The following is a 16,644-nucleotide window of genomic DNA, read 5'->3' on the forward strand; positions in this document are numbered from 1 at the left end:
TCGCCGTGCTATCATGATCGCGTGCATGGGTCGATAGTTTGTAATTTCGTCTGATCGCTGAGTATAGTATTCATCTTGGAAATGTGGACAACTCCGGATACTTTATCAGGTTTAGTATTGTGAATAGACGCATTAGTCTTCATTGACCTTCATTCATGTTAAAATAAATAACTGGGAACGATACTAAATTCAATGTGAGCAGATATATGCATCCCATTCTCAGTTGACTTACTTATAGTTACACAAATCACTAAGACAAAATCCAATACCATTAATCCCCCGTATTGCTAATCTCAGATGTGAATTCGGGAGGGTTCGAACTACATGGTATGAGACCCTAAATATACCACACACAATTATTGTATGGTTTATTATAGTCCAGTGGTCGGGAACCTATGGCTCACGAGCCATATATGACTCTTTTGGGTATAAAATATGGCTCTTTGAGAAATTTTCAATTTTGCACTGAATTTATCAATATTCCAGCAATTCGTAGGAAAATTTTCATGACGGCGAGAATAATTATTATCGTGGCAGCATAAACATGTCTTTTAGGGGTCAGGACAGTGGGGTATCCAGGGTTAGGGGCTCGTATCACCCTCTTTTCAATATCCCTAAATTTAAGTGGCTGTCGCACCGGCGACTAACACCACTCGCGAATTCGATCTAGCCACCATCGCGCGCCTAGAAATCTTGGATTGCACAATACCTTGATTGACGAAAGAGAATAGCAGACACGGCGACACTTGCAGGATAAGGCAGTTTTCAAATACACATTGTTTTCCTTATCTGCTCCGAGAAATAAAATGTCTTCGAAGTGACATTCGCAATTATAAATTCAAATTAAAAACAACGCCATAGCTATTCATTTTATTGATTGGTTAGTACCTTTTTAGCACCGCCGTAAAAGTGTAGGTGCGTAATGCAACACTACGATACGCCGAATATTTTAGATGTCGATCAATACTTGGATTTTAAGAATCAACGCTACAACTACATTTGAATAATATCAATGATCATAAATTCTAAGCTATTTACGATGAGTTGCACTGTTACACACAGGTGAGGCTTGGCCCGCCTGTGCCTCAGCTGAGCCTTGCCTCTCCTTTCGCGCTTTATTTACGAACAATAAATATAAAAATTCTGTGATTTTGGGAATAAAAATGTTCAAAATCTTGTCATTCATAAACATCGATAGAACATACCAATAACTATTGAAGGGTTCGCAATTTGCTTCACTAATTCCTCACTTGCTTCCCCGAACCCCACGTCATGCACAGACGTATCACACGGCGGGTATTTTCTGCTGTATTGACCATGTTTGGCTCCACCAACTCATGTGGGCAAAAAATGTGGCGTACACTACGAATCCCGTATATTAGTGCTGTCAATACGTCACGGATGTTCCAATGTGACGTAACAGTTGATTGACGTGTATGGCTTTGTGGGAGTTACAATTTAAAATATAGGGCCAATATGACTCTTCGGTCGAAAAAGGTTACCGACCACTGTTATAGTCGAATGGTCCTCGAGAGCGAATAAAGCGCGAAATATTTCCAATACCAAAGTCCCGAGAAGACCGACGGGACTTTGACCTCTTGCCACGACCGAAACTGCTGCAATCCAATCCCCCAATCGGTAAAGGTGCCCTAAATTATTTCGGTGAATGAACATAAATTAAACATCATGTTTTGACTACTCCCCCACGCAAGAATACGCATGATTATAGAAAGTAGAAATAGGCATTTCGGCGTCGGCCATTACCACGCCACGATGCACGAAGACATATGAAGTTCCGGTTAATATGGGACTCCGAGAAGTGTGTCAAAAAGACCGCCAGCGAGAAAACCTTAGCCGAAGACGATTGCCCTTATGTTGAGCGTAAACCTCGATGTATATAAGTCTAATAGTCCATAGGTGCTTTAACCGGTCGTAGCTTTATAGGGACATATGTATGCAATTACCACCTAGTCATTCATGCATTAAAACAATGTTGGCGCCTAGGGCGACCAGGTCAGCATAAAACTTTGCTGACCATCGAAATTACGCGATGGGGTTCTCGGGGGCGAAATCCTCACGAGGTTGGGTTTATCACGCTATGGGTGCGCAAGACAATCGTTTTTAATGGGGACTGACGAAGTGCTGTTACGACTCTCCCTCTTACCCATTGTCTTTATTACAGTCCTTACGATATGAGGTGGGGGGGGGTGAGGCGCTGGAGAAAGATAATTTTTGAAAAAGGGCGCTGGAGAAAAAAAGGTTAAGAACCACTGATGTACACGATACCAAGAGATAAATCGGGCCACATTATGCCACAATGCTGAAGTAGGCCTACGTAGTGACATTTTAAACGTCGCCAAATGTATCAGCTGGGGTCATTAAATGATACAATAATTATATAAAATCAATATCTTCCGTCGCTTTGCCAACAATTTCGACGCGGACTTACAAGAGAATATAAAACGAAATCAAGATATACCCCATACGCCTGATAGATTTTTTACATTAGACAACGATACATTCTTTATATGGATTTCATTGATTGGTTAAATAAGTATCATTTGCTGACCACCTAAATGTAGCGTAGGGATGCCATAGGGCCTACGTCCGGAATTTCCCGGAAATGTCCAGAATGTCACTGTTAAAACTACATCCAGGAGGAATTTCTAAAATATGCGTAAATGTCTTGAATTTTGAAGGCTTGAAGTAAGCTTTTCGTAAATCAGCATAAACAATATTTATTTTTTGGCAGATTTATGCTACATGAAAAATTTCGGTATATTCATGAAGTGGGTTTAAGCCGTCGGGACGCTTTATTCAAAAATAATGGTTCTAAACCTGGGGGTAGTTTGCCTTTATGCTGGGGTTCGCAAATATGTTGAACGTAATCTGCTTCCAAAATAGACCGTGAGTAAGTCTGGGCAAATGTGCCGACCTTCAATTGGTAATTAGATCATGAAATTTTGAACTGGGCCACGGAACATTTTCAAATTGGAAATTGAGTCGCAACCATAAAAGGTGGGAAACCACCGGATGTGCGGTGTATATATAGCTCTGTGGTGCAGTACACACCAGCATTGATAAATATTCTTATCGGTGTGACATGAACATGACTTGGTGATGTATAACTACGCTCCTTACATTTTCGAAGACATCGTCCTCCCCAAGCTCTACCGCTAACTCTGTTCATATGGGGAGGGGGGGGGGGTGAGAGAATCAAAATTATATTTATGGAAGAACCAATATTATTGATATAATTCATTCAAAAACTTTAGCGACCAGATACATTTAGTAAGCCCACAAAAGTTTCATCGATTACTCCACGGTGGGACCAAGATCAGTGAATATTTGGGAGGAAGGGGGCTGAAAAAATGTGGATTCGGCCCTGGTTACAAGTTACAACTTGCACACACCTAATGTGTGATGCGATATACAAGACACAATGCGATGTATGGCTTTGAAGGCATTGATGGCTATACGTCGTCTTTTAAGAGGATTTGTACTCTTTTTGAATTTTTTGAAAGTGTACTCGGAGGACACCCTTTTGTCTTCTTTTTTGAGATTTTGTCCTCTTTTTTGAGAATTTTTGTCATATTTATTGCAAAATCCGACTGAGATGCCGTAAATCAGCACCGAAGTGACACTCCGGCGGGTATTTCGGGAGCTGAACAAAAGGTTGAATATTTTTAGTCAACCACCCGACAGTGTGAAGGTAAAAACTGTATTTTGGGTAAAATTTATCATTTATTGAGAATTATCCTCCGGTTTTACAAGTCTGAAAATTCTGAAAAAATGTCATTTTTCAAGATTTCCAAATTGTGGTAACCCTACTTTGATGACACTGGTATATCGGGCCTCCAGCCTATGCAGGATTACCAACTTATACTTCATTCTACTGCATCGGTATTATGCACACTTTTGACTTGCACGGATGAGAAATAAAATATTTTTTCTCGCCCTTCTCTCTGTCTCTTTTTGTTGCTCCATTCACGCTTGACTTGACGCTAGACTAGATGGCGCAATCAAAATTTGAAACGTCGTGCGATATAATCATTACAACTATTACGCGTACCAGTAAAGTGAACAGCGAAGTCTCAACGAAGTGGAATCAGGGAATAGAACAATGATTTAATGAGAGGTAGGCCTAATTCGTTTATTGATTAGGGGAGATGTGGTACCGATGGATCAAAAATTGCAAAATGATCTCTGTCCCTCAAATCTTCAGCCGAGAATAGCAGATCTTTTGCTGTCTCAACACTTCGATACAAGCTCTACCTATCGCAGACATTTACATGAGTATCCGCTTTTTCAAATAATATTTATAAACGTTTAAAAGTTGTTGCTCGAACGTGTCATCGGTCCCCACCCGGTGGGTCCAAAGGCACACGACCATGGGACCTATGAGACATACGCTCAAAAACTCAAATTTGTTCACTTGTTTTGTTGTGTACTATAAGCTAAGCTACAGCAAGTCAATGAAGAATGTTTCGTCGCGACCTTCAAGAATAAAATAGATTATATCAACTCAAATGTTGGCATAAAATCTTGTTTTGATTTACGCTAACATTTACAAAATTAATGCCACATACATGTTACACGCAAATCGATATTTTGACTTTGAAATACCTCGTAATAGCGATAAAACACCACAGGTAAATATGATTTACAGCCTATATATATGTAGGCGAGTTTCTGTTGTTAAGTGATTAGTTGGTCCATCTATTTTGCTTGATGTGGCCATGGTACCATAGGTCCCCCACCCCATAAATATTGTAATTGACTTGAAAATAGTCCACTCGAGGATGGTATTGATTAAAAAAATACGTGCCATTATATAGCCTGATACAAGCCCTATACTTCACCTCAAAAATTATGGCGGGTTTGTTAGTCTGAAAGGTGACATAGAAAAATGCAAATGTCGATCCAAATTTACTTTACACCCCCTAAAACGTAAATCATTCGTCACAGGCCCCATAACACACGCAGGTCGAATATTTTGCATGTGAGGAAAGATTCTGCCAGCATACAATTGTAGACAAATTCACGGAGTGTAATCATGGAATTATCATGGAGAATTTTTCAAGTATTTTCGGTCCCAGTGATCCATCGGTACCACATCTCCCCTATATAATATGAACATGTCTGAATTACCTTATATTTATGCGGTTAAGATTCCAAGATTTGTTTTAGTAATGAGATCCACGAACCTGCTATTTGGATACAGTAAACAGAAGGAACAGAATATCAGATACCGCATTGCGTTAATGCAAGTGAAGTCTTGACTAATGTCGTAGATCCGCCATGTACACCACGTATAAGAGATGCTCCACATTCCGCATTTCCAATACACAACAATAACAGCATGCTATAGTGAAGCTGCATAGCTGTGTTCCCCATTAGCATTAACCGGTCTTTGTCTCCATGACTCCAAGCTAACGCTTCACAACCTTTTTAATAGCCGTGGTGTGGCCAATAAAAAACGTTCTGCGACAGTCACTGCTAGAAATGTAAGGTTACCGCTCTGAACTACTATTGCTGGGTATTGGTGCGTCGTGGCGCAGTGATGGCCGACGCCGAAGTTTCCATTTCTATCAACTATACGTATAGTTTCATGAGGGAAGGATAACCAATAATCAGATATTTGGCAATATTAAATCGCGCACCCAGCGCGAAAATTTTTCGAAAAAATGAAAAAATGGCATAAATTTTTAAACAATACTTTAATTTATGTTAATTCACGTAAGAATTTCGGGCTCCTTCGAGCTCGCCCCCTCCCCAATTGGGGGATTTGGGGTGCGGAAGTTACGGTCCTGTTTCCAACTACCCAGCCCTTTTGTTGTCACAGAGCAGCCATTTGCTGGTTTGACTACGCAAGACACACAACCACACCAGTACGCAAGAAAATCGCCTATAACTGCAACAAGGAACGAATTGTGAACCGATACCAGTAACGCTCATAATTTCGCGAAAGCGGTATTTACCGTCAAATTAGTCGTGCTGTATGCGTTTGTAACGCCATCATTGGCCATCCAGAGTCAAAACTGAGGTTTTGTGAACAGCACGCAATATAATTTTCGATACATGCATTCCAGAGCAGTTAACTGGTAGCGGTAATTGCGCATGTGACTCCGTGAATATGTTGACTGTCCTGTATATAATTTTGAACAAATGCGTCTATTCCCCACCAGAAACCATTCAATTCCCAACCAGTGAAGAATTCCCCACCGTTTGGGAACCACTGCTATAAACCATGCGTATTTCGTGGTAGAAAGGTCCCTAATATTCAAGGTATTTAGTGATACAAAATCGGCTAAGCGTGAAAATATTGACGCGGCTTGAACTACAAGTCAAATCAAGCCGCGTCAATACTACAAGTCAAATTCCTCGCCACCTCATCCGCGTCAGCGGTGTCTTACAAAAAGCCTAGAGGTGGGCCGTGCTATAAGTCGGCAGTTACGGAAAAATAAGAAGAATATCGGCCTGGTGTAAAATGACCATAGCAGTCGACAAACACCATGAATACCCCAAAAACAAACAAACAAACAAACAAGTCAAATGTTACCAGACCTTATGTTACCTCACGAAGTTCTCAATTAGTTTAAATTTTGATGTTTCATTTACTTTATCGATGAACAAGCCTTCAACATATTGCATCTTGAAGTTAAAGTATAAACTTGTAAAATGCCTGGCGGACCAGCAGGACAGACTTCGCGGACCGGCGGTTGAGAACCACTGTTGTAGAGCAGACACCTAGTGGAAATGTAAACAACAGGCCTGAAAACTGATAAAGTAGTTTCAAAACGCAGATTTAGTCTAGGGATTGCATACTTATACCAGTGCGTAACTATATACAGGACAAAGCAAATCCATACGCTTCTCAGTATAGCTATAGAGTCAATTGCTGTTGTTCGTAACACGTTGCAGGGAACACTAGGGATAACCTAATTAAGTTAACGAGGTTCCCTTGACGTCAAGACACACTGCCATCTCATGCATATGATTTGTGATGTCACGCCCGACTTGGCCATCATCGGTTGTAGGCAATCAGGCATTGGTTGGTAGTCAAATTGTGACCGTTTTGGTGGTACGTGCCATGTGCAGTGGTTCAAGCAGGGAGGATGTGGTTCGAAACTCCGTCCTGGCAACTTAATTATATCTCCAATATATAATCCTTGAAACTCCGTCCTGGCAACTTCATTATATCTCCAATATATATAATCCTTGTTGCAATCATGGAATTTGAGATGTCGTATTTGGACACACGTTCAGGCTTCAACAGCATCATTGTAACTAATATTTTTTGGAATTCTTCTACATTATGATAATAAAAATGCAAAGGGTAATGCGAAATTATGAGGTTTAATAGACTCATGTGTGGATCAAGAACTTTATATCCATGATGTGCACGGCGTCATTGTGCTCAGAGATAAAAGATGGAAGTTTACCCGAATAATAAAATGCCTGATATAACAACACGTGTAAAACATGAATGTTTCAGTAAATCGAATAGACGTCAATGATTGAAAACAGGCAGAAACAATCGGATGATGCTCGGATCAGAAAGGGTGAATTTTCTTCAGGTTCGTTCAAGCCGTAAAGTGATCGAAATCACAGGAATATTACAGGAACAAGCTGTTGCAGGTCATCATCGTTTTCAAAAATCTCCCGAACATCAGCTGGAATATAATAATCAAAAAGTATTAGAAGTAGTTTTAGTTAACAGGAGACACATTTTCTGCTAAATAGACACATTTTCTACTAAATAAAGAAGGAATAAATGAATACATTATTTTAAAAACCAAAGGTTCGAGTTACTAGCTAAAATATCGGTGTCACATTAAGTAAATATCCGTAAGCTGTAAAAAATGACATACCATTTCTACTAATTGCTTGACTTATTTTCAGTAAATTTTTACTTGACAAATTGAGCAAGTTCCTTTTCAGTGCAGGCTCGTCAGCGATATTCCAAAGAATCTTGCCATCTCGCGACAACCCGGAGCGTCTGTATAGGCACGGTCTTCGACGTGCAGATTCTTCCCCCTTCTTTGCACTTAATGTCGTCAAGCGGTTCCGTATGCTACTCTGTTGAAAAGATATAGACTTGATAATATTTGGATACAAAACATGTTCTGCTACGCTTACAGTCACCGACTTTCAAGTCATCAATTGGAGAGCGAATCATATTTGCCACAAATAAATGAATAAAACAAATTAGAGTTCCTGCATATGCATTGGTTACAATTACACATCAATAAAATAATTTCCATATACCTTAAATGTTTTTTTGTTCGAAGCTTGATAATACGGAAATATATCTTTGATAATTCCGTATATGTCCTTGTTCCGCAAGTCCTGGCATTCGACCTTTTTGAAGGCAAGGTAGATGGCCACATCGAATTTTCTTGGGGGCTTGGGAGCCCTGTTGAGAGCTTCCTGCCACGCCGTTGTTCCAAGTTCGATGTGCAAAATCCCGTTCTCGCCAATGCTGTATGCGATCCTTGGCGTATAATTCCGTCTTCCCTTTCTGTTACCGTATTGAATAACTTTATTTTGTTGAAGTCGTATCGATGTTACTTTTCCTTCGAAATTAGTTCAACAAGAAAAATGCAGAACTCAATAATATAAATGACTAACAAGCTTATTCGTTCGATGCGTGGAAATCTATTTCTACTGTACCTGTTGTTCGATTGAGGCTGCATTTCACGTCGGATGCAATCCTCGTGAGTTCGTTCCGTGGCATCGATTCTCCGAAGTATTTCACGTAGAATGGCTTCGGAGTTGGGCCCCTCCTCAAGCTGAAGTATCTTCTGGCCCGTTTTTTATACTTCATAAACATTGAATCGCATGCTGCTTGCGGGTGAGACCTGCATGGGAGAAGCAATATTACCCGGAATCAATATCACTAGTTGATGCTCAAATCTCACTTTTGGTTTGCCGATGTTAACATGAGCAGGTAACTGTTTTCCTCATTGCCTCGAATAATCTGAAAAACAATATACCTTCCTTCAGAAGACAATATTGAATTGTCCTATATAATCGACGATAAGAACATATATGATGTGGTAATTATATCTTTGACATCTGTACATACATAGTCTGTTTTAGATTACAAAAGAACATTACCATTATTAATTTGGAGGCGACTAACATACGATACGGAGATTTATACAATCTATATGAAGGCGGTGTCAAAAGGTATTTATAATCTGCGGCGCTAATGATAACTCTGTAAGCACCGAAAGTATGAAGTATGACTTTTCTGTCCAAACGTGAAAGCGAAATGTATCTGAGTGGAATCGGCTTCATGCACAAACACCCTCAGTACACGTATTACTGAAGCAAATGTTTTACAAAGGAATATTCCCTGTTTCATCGCAGTCACGAGACCAGGGGTTCTTAAACTTGGGGTCCACGGACCCCATAGTGGTTCGTATACTAGTATTAGCGGGTCCGTGAAAAGGCAGTACGTCATTAAGCAGCTATACAAACAGATTTTCTTTCGGTAACGATGTCGTGAGTAGGACTTTGATATATTGTCAAGTCTTATCTTAGCCATGAAATCACCGAAATACAGTTGACCTTGTTGCAATGACCCTTCTGTCATCGGTTTCTGAAATTTCGGAGGTACGCAGAACCGACCAGATAACCTGAAGTTCCGCTAGCAAAAAAGTTAAAGAACGCCTGAACAAGACTGACTAGAGGCGTCGACATCACGATTGCTCCGCATGCAGCATTGAAGGAATAATCTATTTTACCTATTTCTTCTGTGTGAACCATACATATTATTTGTTTCCAAGATCAAACACTTATCATTCGGTGTCCATCCCCAATTTTATGGCTTGCGTTTCATTGAACAACTTCATCAAGTTCACACGAGTCCTTTCCACCTCCTGATTCTAATGCAATCTAGTTTTGTAACGGCTCAAATATTGAATAACGAAAGGCAGGAAGCCTCGCAATTGTTTCTAACCCAGTTTAGAGATCAGCATGGCGCACTTATCTTTATTTGACTAGTCGCGCAGTTGACTGCATATTTCCAAGTGCGACAGGCTATACTTTACACCCACCGAGACTCTTCGAAACAATTGAATCCCGTGATTGACCAAGCTCGATTTGAGCAAAATAAAGGATTTCAATACCTAGCGTGTAGCTTATCTAAATAAAAAAGGGTTTTCTTACATGTCGGTACGCTCTTGATTTCGATTCACTACTGTTGGAACCTGATTAGCAGATTGCTGCCAGACAACAGGTGCTGCTTGCTCGCCGCTGAATTCCGGTCCCGCTCCTTGGTTTCCTGTAGGTAATGACAGAAATAATAGTAAGGTAAATCGGAGCGGCCAGGAAGATTGGATCGGGTAATGTTGACAGGACTATGAAAAATGTTCAAAGACAATCAATCAACAGGCCGATATATATCGGGACAGTAAATACATTTATATAAATAACAAGGGATGTATTATGATTATACTGGAGTTCATTTCTTACTTATATTTAAATAGTGTTAGCAGGGAAATAGCTAAATTTACTTGTAGGTGAGTAGAAATTTTCATGATCAATTTTACTTCTACTTGAGCAGCAGTGCTGACTACTTTGACAACCTCCGGTATATAACAAGGGATCGAACACGATTGTAATTCCACATTCAATATCACTTGTAGCATTAAGCGTGGTGAACGTAGTCAATGCTGGAATGCAAAATTGAAATTAGGAACTTCTAAGATTGATTCTCTTACCTTGTTCCGAAGAATTGTCTAGTATTGTATAATCGACGTCTCCTATTTTTTCCAACGCTTTGAACAATTTAATCGCATTTTGTGGTACTTCCACAATGACTTGGCTGCGACTTTGCATCTGCAATAAGTTGTCATTCCGTTCAACATTGTGTTTGTTCCATTTCGACTGGTGTTTGATCAACGGCTTGCTGTCGATGAACTGGTGCTGATTGGTTGTCGCTGGTTTTCGGATCCGCTGCTTGGTTTTCTATAGGATATGAAAGAACAATAAGCTGGGCAGATTCGATTGGTCCGGCAGATTTGATCGGTCAGGATGAACATGGTGTTAAAGACTATCGATATCCCCTTTAACATCTTGTACTGTATTGAATATCACTGTAATGAATTTTACTAGGAAGTATATATAGATGATGTCATTCAACATTGCGATGAACATCGAGCCTTCATTTCTGAGTTATAACTGAAAATTCAAAACGGGATCGAATATGATTTAGTTTATTTTCTGATTATACTTGAAGTTTTAACTTCCCAAGGACATCGCTACTTCCACTTGCATTTGAGTAGAAATTAATGGCATTACTTCTACTCAGCGTATGCACAAGAATATTCGCCTAGCACTCGTCGAGCAAAATATCACGAATCCTAGGGAGTTGGCCAAGCGAGCCGACTTGCTATGGCACGCACGTAGCACACACGCAGAATATGCGATTAACATATCAAAAAAGCGCCCTAAACAAGTTCATACAGATAGCAGCAGTACTCATGCGGACATGTGCTACTATCACAAGACTTTCGGCGACAACGTACGCAAATGCTCTCCTCCTTGTTCCCCTCAGGGAACACCATGGCCGGTTGCCCTTGATGGCTAGAGCAACCGGTCAACATTCTAGCCTTTTTTGGTGCACGATCTCGTCTCCCGGAAAAATTTCCTCATCGACACCGGCGCGGAAGTTATAGTGTACTACCGCCTACAAATTATGAACGCCGATTTAACGAGAAACGCGCTCCGTTGCAAACGGCTAACGGCAGCATAATAAACACATACGGTCACAGAAACGTGACGCTCAACATCCCCGCGGGGACATTCACATGGAAGTTCGTTCTGGCCGACGTCTCCCGACAACTCATCGGAATCGACTTCCTGCGCCCTCATCATTTGCTGATCGACATGCAGAAGCAGCTTCTTATTAACCCAAATCAGCGCATAACCTACCCGGTGAGCAGGTACGCTCAGCCTGCACCACAGCTGAACACGATAGCTTCTCCGTATGACAAGTTCCTTGCCACGCACCCTCAACCGTCAGTCCCTAAGTTCTCTTCGTCGACAACGAGACATGGAGTGGAACACCACATAGTGACTTTAGGACAACCAGTGCACGCACGGGCAAGACGTCTTTCACCAGACAGATTAGCTATTGCCAAAGCGGAGTTCCAACGAATGATAAGTTTGGGAATTGTCCGGAGATCATCCAGTCCTCATCATGACATCATGAGACCCCTTTATCGTGCGCTGGCCGGCAAGCCACGAAACATAGTCTGGGGACCCCGAGCTAGAAAAAGCTTTCAATGCAGCGAAGGAAGCGTTAGCCAACGCAACAATGTTGCACCATCCAGTATGCGCTGCCAAAACCGTCCTCATTGTCGACGCTTCACAAACGGCAGTTGGGGGAGTCCTAGAACAACTGGTCGACAGGGAATGGTGTCCCCTTGCCTTTTTCAGTCGGCAGCTTCGCAAACCGGAGACAAAATACAGTGCTTTCGACCGAGAACTTTTGGCACTACATTTGTGCATCAGGCATTTCCGATATTTCCTAGAGGGACGCCCTTTTACAGCTTTTACCGACCACAAGCCACTCACCTACGCATTCACAAAACCTTCGGAGCCTTGGTCAGCACGACAACAGCGGCACCGTTGCGTGATTTCCGAATATACCACTGATGTCCAACACATCAAAGGAAAAAACAACACAACACGGTCGCGGAAGCACTTTCGAGACCAACGATCGCTACTACCGGCCAACAGCCGACGCTTTTGTCCTAAACCTCGAAAACTTAGCTAAAGCCCAAGAAACCGACGAGGTACGGGCTTATCGCACTGCGGTCACAAACCTACAACTCAGAGACATTCCTATCGGAAACTCGGCAGTCACGCTGCTATGCGATATCTCCTGCGGACAACCTCGTCCTGTGGTTCCCAAACCTTGGAGAAGGAAAGTTTTCGAAACAATTAACAACGAAAAAACTCGTGAGCTCGAAATTCGTTTGGCACGGTATCCAGAAAGAAGTGGGGTTGTGAGCCAAGCAATGCCTGGCGTGCCAGCGTTCAAAATACATCAGCATGTCTCTTCGCCGGGTCAAGATTACCCAACACCTTCAGCGCGCTTCAGCCATATAAACATTCATCTGGTGGGCCCTTTGCCTCAATGCCAAGGCAAAACCTACTTACTTACAATAGTCGACCGCTACATGCGTTGGCCGGAAGCGATCCCAATCGAAAACTCCACAACTATCACGTGCGCCAAGGCGTTCATATTTCATTGGATTTCTATCTAGGTTTGGTGTTCCTTACCAATCTGTCTTCCGATCGTGGGCCCTAATTTACATCGGAATTGTGGTCAGTAATCAACCAACTTTTAGGTATCGAACTTCACCGCACTACTTCTTGGGTTCACCGACACCTGAAAAGCGCGTTAATAGCTCGTTTGACCGATGCAAACTGGGTGGACCACCTTCCGTGGGTTTTGCTTGGGATCCGGACCGCTCCCAAGGAAGATCTTATAGACCACATCAGCCGAACTGGCTCACGGGACTACACTCAACGTACATGGCCAGTTTATCTCCCCGGAAGTCACACAAGAAGCAGGAAGTTTATGCCGACGCTGCGAGAAACGCTTCGCAAGTTACTGCCTACGTCGATGTCCAGGCACAGCAATACACGAGTAATAATTCCAAATTGTTTGACAGATTGCAGTTACGCGTTCGTGCGGCGAGATACACACCGACCTCCACTGACGAAACCGTACGACGGTCCCTTCAAGATCCGGACCGCTCCCAAGGAAGATCTTAAAGACCACATAAGCCGAACTGGTTCACGGGACTATACACTCAACGCACCTGGCCAGTTTATATGTCCCCGGAAGTCACACAAGAAGCAGGAAGTTTATGCCGACGCTGCGAGACACGCTTCGCAAGTTACTGCCTACGTCGATGTCCAGGCACGGCAATACACGAGTAATAATTACAAATTGTATGACAGATTGCAGTTACGTGTTCGTGCGGCGAGATACACACCGACCTCCACTGACGAAACCGTACGACGGTCCCTTCAAGGTCCTCGAAAGGACCTCAAAGACATTCAATTCAAGCTTCAAGTTAAGGGAAGGGAAGAGACGATTTCTATCGACCGTTTAAAACCGGCACACGTGGACCCTCTCCATGCCAGTTCCGGTGGCTCAACCGAAGCCACGAGGAAGACCACGACTGAACTGCCCGCTTCTGGGGGGGGGCTATGTGGCGACACCATGCGGCACCACCACTGCGATTATCGAAGCGTACAGTGCTTTCTCTCATGTCGCTTTATATATAAAGCCATTGATTGTGCTTTTGTTCAGTTCGCTCAAGTGCTGCTTTTGTTGAGTTCGCTCAAGTGCTGCTTACAATAAACTTGTTACCCGCTTAAATCCTCTAAAATCGGGACAATTCTTAAACATTTGAGCGATTTTCTAAACATATAGTATAAACTATGTCTATCCAGTGTATACCGAAGTGGATCGGATATCTGGTGATCTACAGGATATTGATATTATATTTGGAAACGCGCAATCCATAACGAATTGATCTCGGTTACATTGATCAAAATATTACCAAACTACATGACCGTAATTAAGTTTTTTTTATATTGTGAAAAAAAGATAAACACGAAACTATATACACCAACGTTACTTAAACTATAAAATGCAAAGCCCTAATCAGAGCTTACTAGATATCTCGTCACCCAAGCCTCCCATATTAAAATGGGTAGCCATAATAAATTTGCTCAATGCAGTAACAAGCAATCACGCGAACTTGGAGAAAATGCCTAATTGTATGAATCTATCCAATGCCTAATTGTATGAATCTAGAGACACAATGCTCTATTTCAGGAGTCTCAAATACGCGGCCGCGTCGGCATTTTCGAAATTTTAATAATCGGTAATATTCAACTGTCTGGTATCTTGTTTAGATCTGAGAAAATGAAATTGGACGTGAGCACATTTGCGTTCGAGATGCCAGCTCTAGTTAATGTTGATTTCCGAAACATATTCGGGCCACTTCGACCCTACTTCTCCAAATCAGGGCTCTGGTGTGGCAGATAAGACCCAGCCCTCTGCCTTACACCCTAATTTGATTTTGCTATCGCATGTTCAAGCTTTCCAGAGATCAAATCAACTATGACATCAATCCAACTTTGGTAATACAATGGTTGTCACATTTTATTGATCAAGCTATATTGGCGTGACAATTTTTAACATGTTTCGCTTCTTGGCTATTTATACTGCCCAATTACAATGGATGTGACAAAATAATGCACTGGATATTGCGTGATACGCGACGTAAATGATTCGCTGGTGGACTGGATATGCTTGGTAGGCAGGGGATTTATGTTGTAAATGAGGCTGATGATGGATCAATATTTTGTCGTGTAGAATATATTCTATATTTCAATGAACAGTGGCACATGTGTGGTGAATTGCTGAAGTCGAGATTTGTACGACATTTACACTGCTATGCTTTGGAGGAAACCGGTTCTGTTTACGTTTTTCAGCCCGGGGAAATATTTTACCAAAGGCCCCATGATGCATACTTTATAGGCTGCATCAACAAATATGTAAGTTTGAAGCCTAAAGATAATTGAGCTCATACAGTGTAGTATGTTGATTGAAAAATACTGCTTGGCACAAGTTTTGTGCAATTTTCATTATTTTACAGATACACACTACAGCTGGTTAGTAAATTACCACTGTGATTGTTGTACAGTTGAATATGAAACTGCTGATTAGTTATGGTGATATTAGAAGAGTGGTCAGAGTTAATCACCAATCTGCGGTTCCTGATGTTGTGAGAAATGTATTTCGTAATGAAATTGGGGACAATCAATTCAAAATGGAATATTATGACAAGACATTTGATTCGTACGTCGAACTTTACAACATGTCGGCAATTGTAGATGGACTAACGTTGCGGCTGATTTTGAGCACCAGTGGCGGTAAGTGAAATGTAGGATCAGTAGGCTCATTCACAAGAGAGATGAATATTTACCTACTCATATTTTTCTTGCAATAAATTAGATTAGAATTAGATTACTGGCATGTCGCTATAATTTTGTGAAATTACACAACTAAATTATCTACCGTAGTTTTCCAAGTCTGATCTGATGTGCCTTGGCGAAATCGATTCACCCCTCACCGAGTCTATTTTTATTGGTGCAGAGGGAACCTCTCCAAAAACTAACAACTCTGTTGTTGAACGTTTGTTTCCTGTATAACGGGTGAGAGGAGGAATATTGAGGATATTGATATTGAGCACAAGAGAATAGCATATTTTGAAACAACTACATTAATAATAACTGAAATCAATTGAAACATTTCAAAAACTCTACTTGGCATTTCTCCAAAATCTCAAATCAGATAGCATGCAGCATAGTATGACCTCCGGGCGTGTGTTGGCCTGTATGGAATCGGTGTCCTGTGCTCACACTGTTTTATTTTTCAATATTTTTTTATTAAATTACTTGAACTTGGAAACTCGTCGCTGCTCACCTGATATATCAGGCAAAAAGGCCAGCGATTCCCATCAGGTGTGTTGGTGACATCGTCTATAACGCACAGCGTCACGCGAATTTTTCAACGAAGGGGTTCCCAAACTTTTTATA

At 41.5% G+C, this 16,644-nt stretch overlaps 1 protein-coding gene and 1 long non-coding RNA gene across 2 annotated transcripts in view; one reads left to right on the top strand and one right to left on the bottom strand.

The window, feature by feature from the left end:
* LOC145457646 (uncharacterized) overlaps nt 1-16,644 on the top strand; it is a 379,671-nt gene that overhangs the window by 236,604 nt on the left and 126,423 nt on the right. The window lies entirely within an intron of this gene.
* Nucleotides 9,930-11,886, bottom strand: LOC145457559 (uncharacterized). The gene is made up of 3 exons (XM_080335780.1): nt 11,779-11,886; nt 10,734-10,980; nt 9,930-10,294 (listed from the first exon to the last, which is right to left on the bottom strand). Exons 1-3 carry the CDS (start codon nt 11,884-11,886, stop codon nt 10,176-10,178), a joined length of 474 nt encoding a protein of 157 aa, XP_080191906.1. The 3' UTR covers nt 9,930-10,175.

Source organism: Botryllus schlosseri, chromosome 15 (genome assembly GCF_051294905.1).
Source record: "Botryllus schlosseri isolate E-star chromosome 15, Bs_hap1, whole genome shotgun sequence".
NCBI classification, from domain to species: domain Eukaryota; kingdom Metazoa; phylum Chordata; class Ascidiacea; order Stolidobranchia; family Styelidae; genus Botryllus; species Botryllus schlosseri.

Bases quoted from the DNA above. Each gene is read 5' to 3' on its own strand.
- LOC145457559 (XM_080335780.1), bottom strand. From the start codon at position 11,886: ATGAGGGCGCAGGAAGTCGATTCCGATGAGTTGTCGGGAGACGTCGGC. The intron at 10,981-11,778 runs GTATGTGTTTAT...CATATCCTATAG, and splicing joins AGCGTCACGTTTCTGTGACC to AAAACCAAGCAGCGGATCCG. The intron at 10,295-10,733 runs GTAAGAGAATCA...CATTACCTACAG, and splicing joins AGACAATTCTTCGGAACAAG to GAAACCAAGGAGCGGGACCG.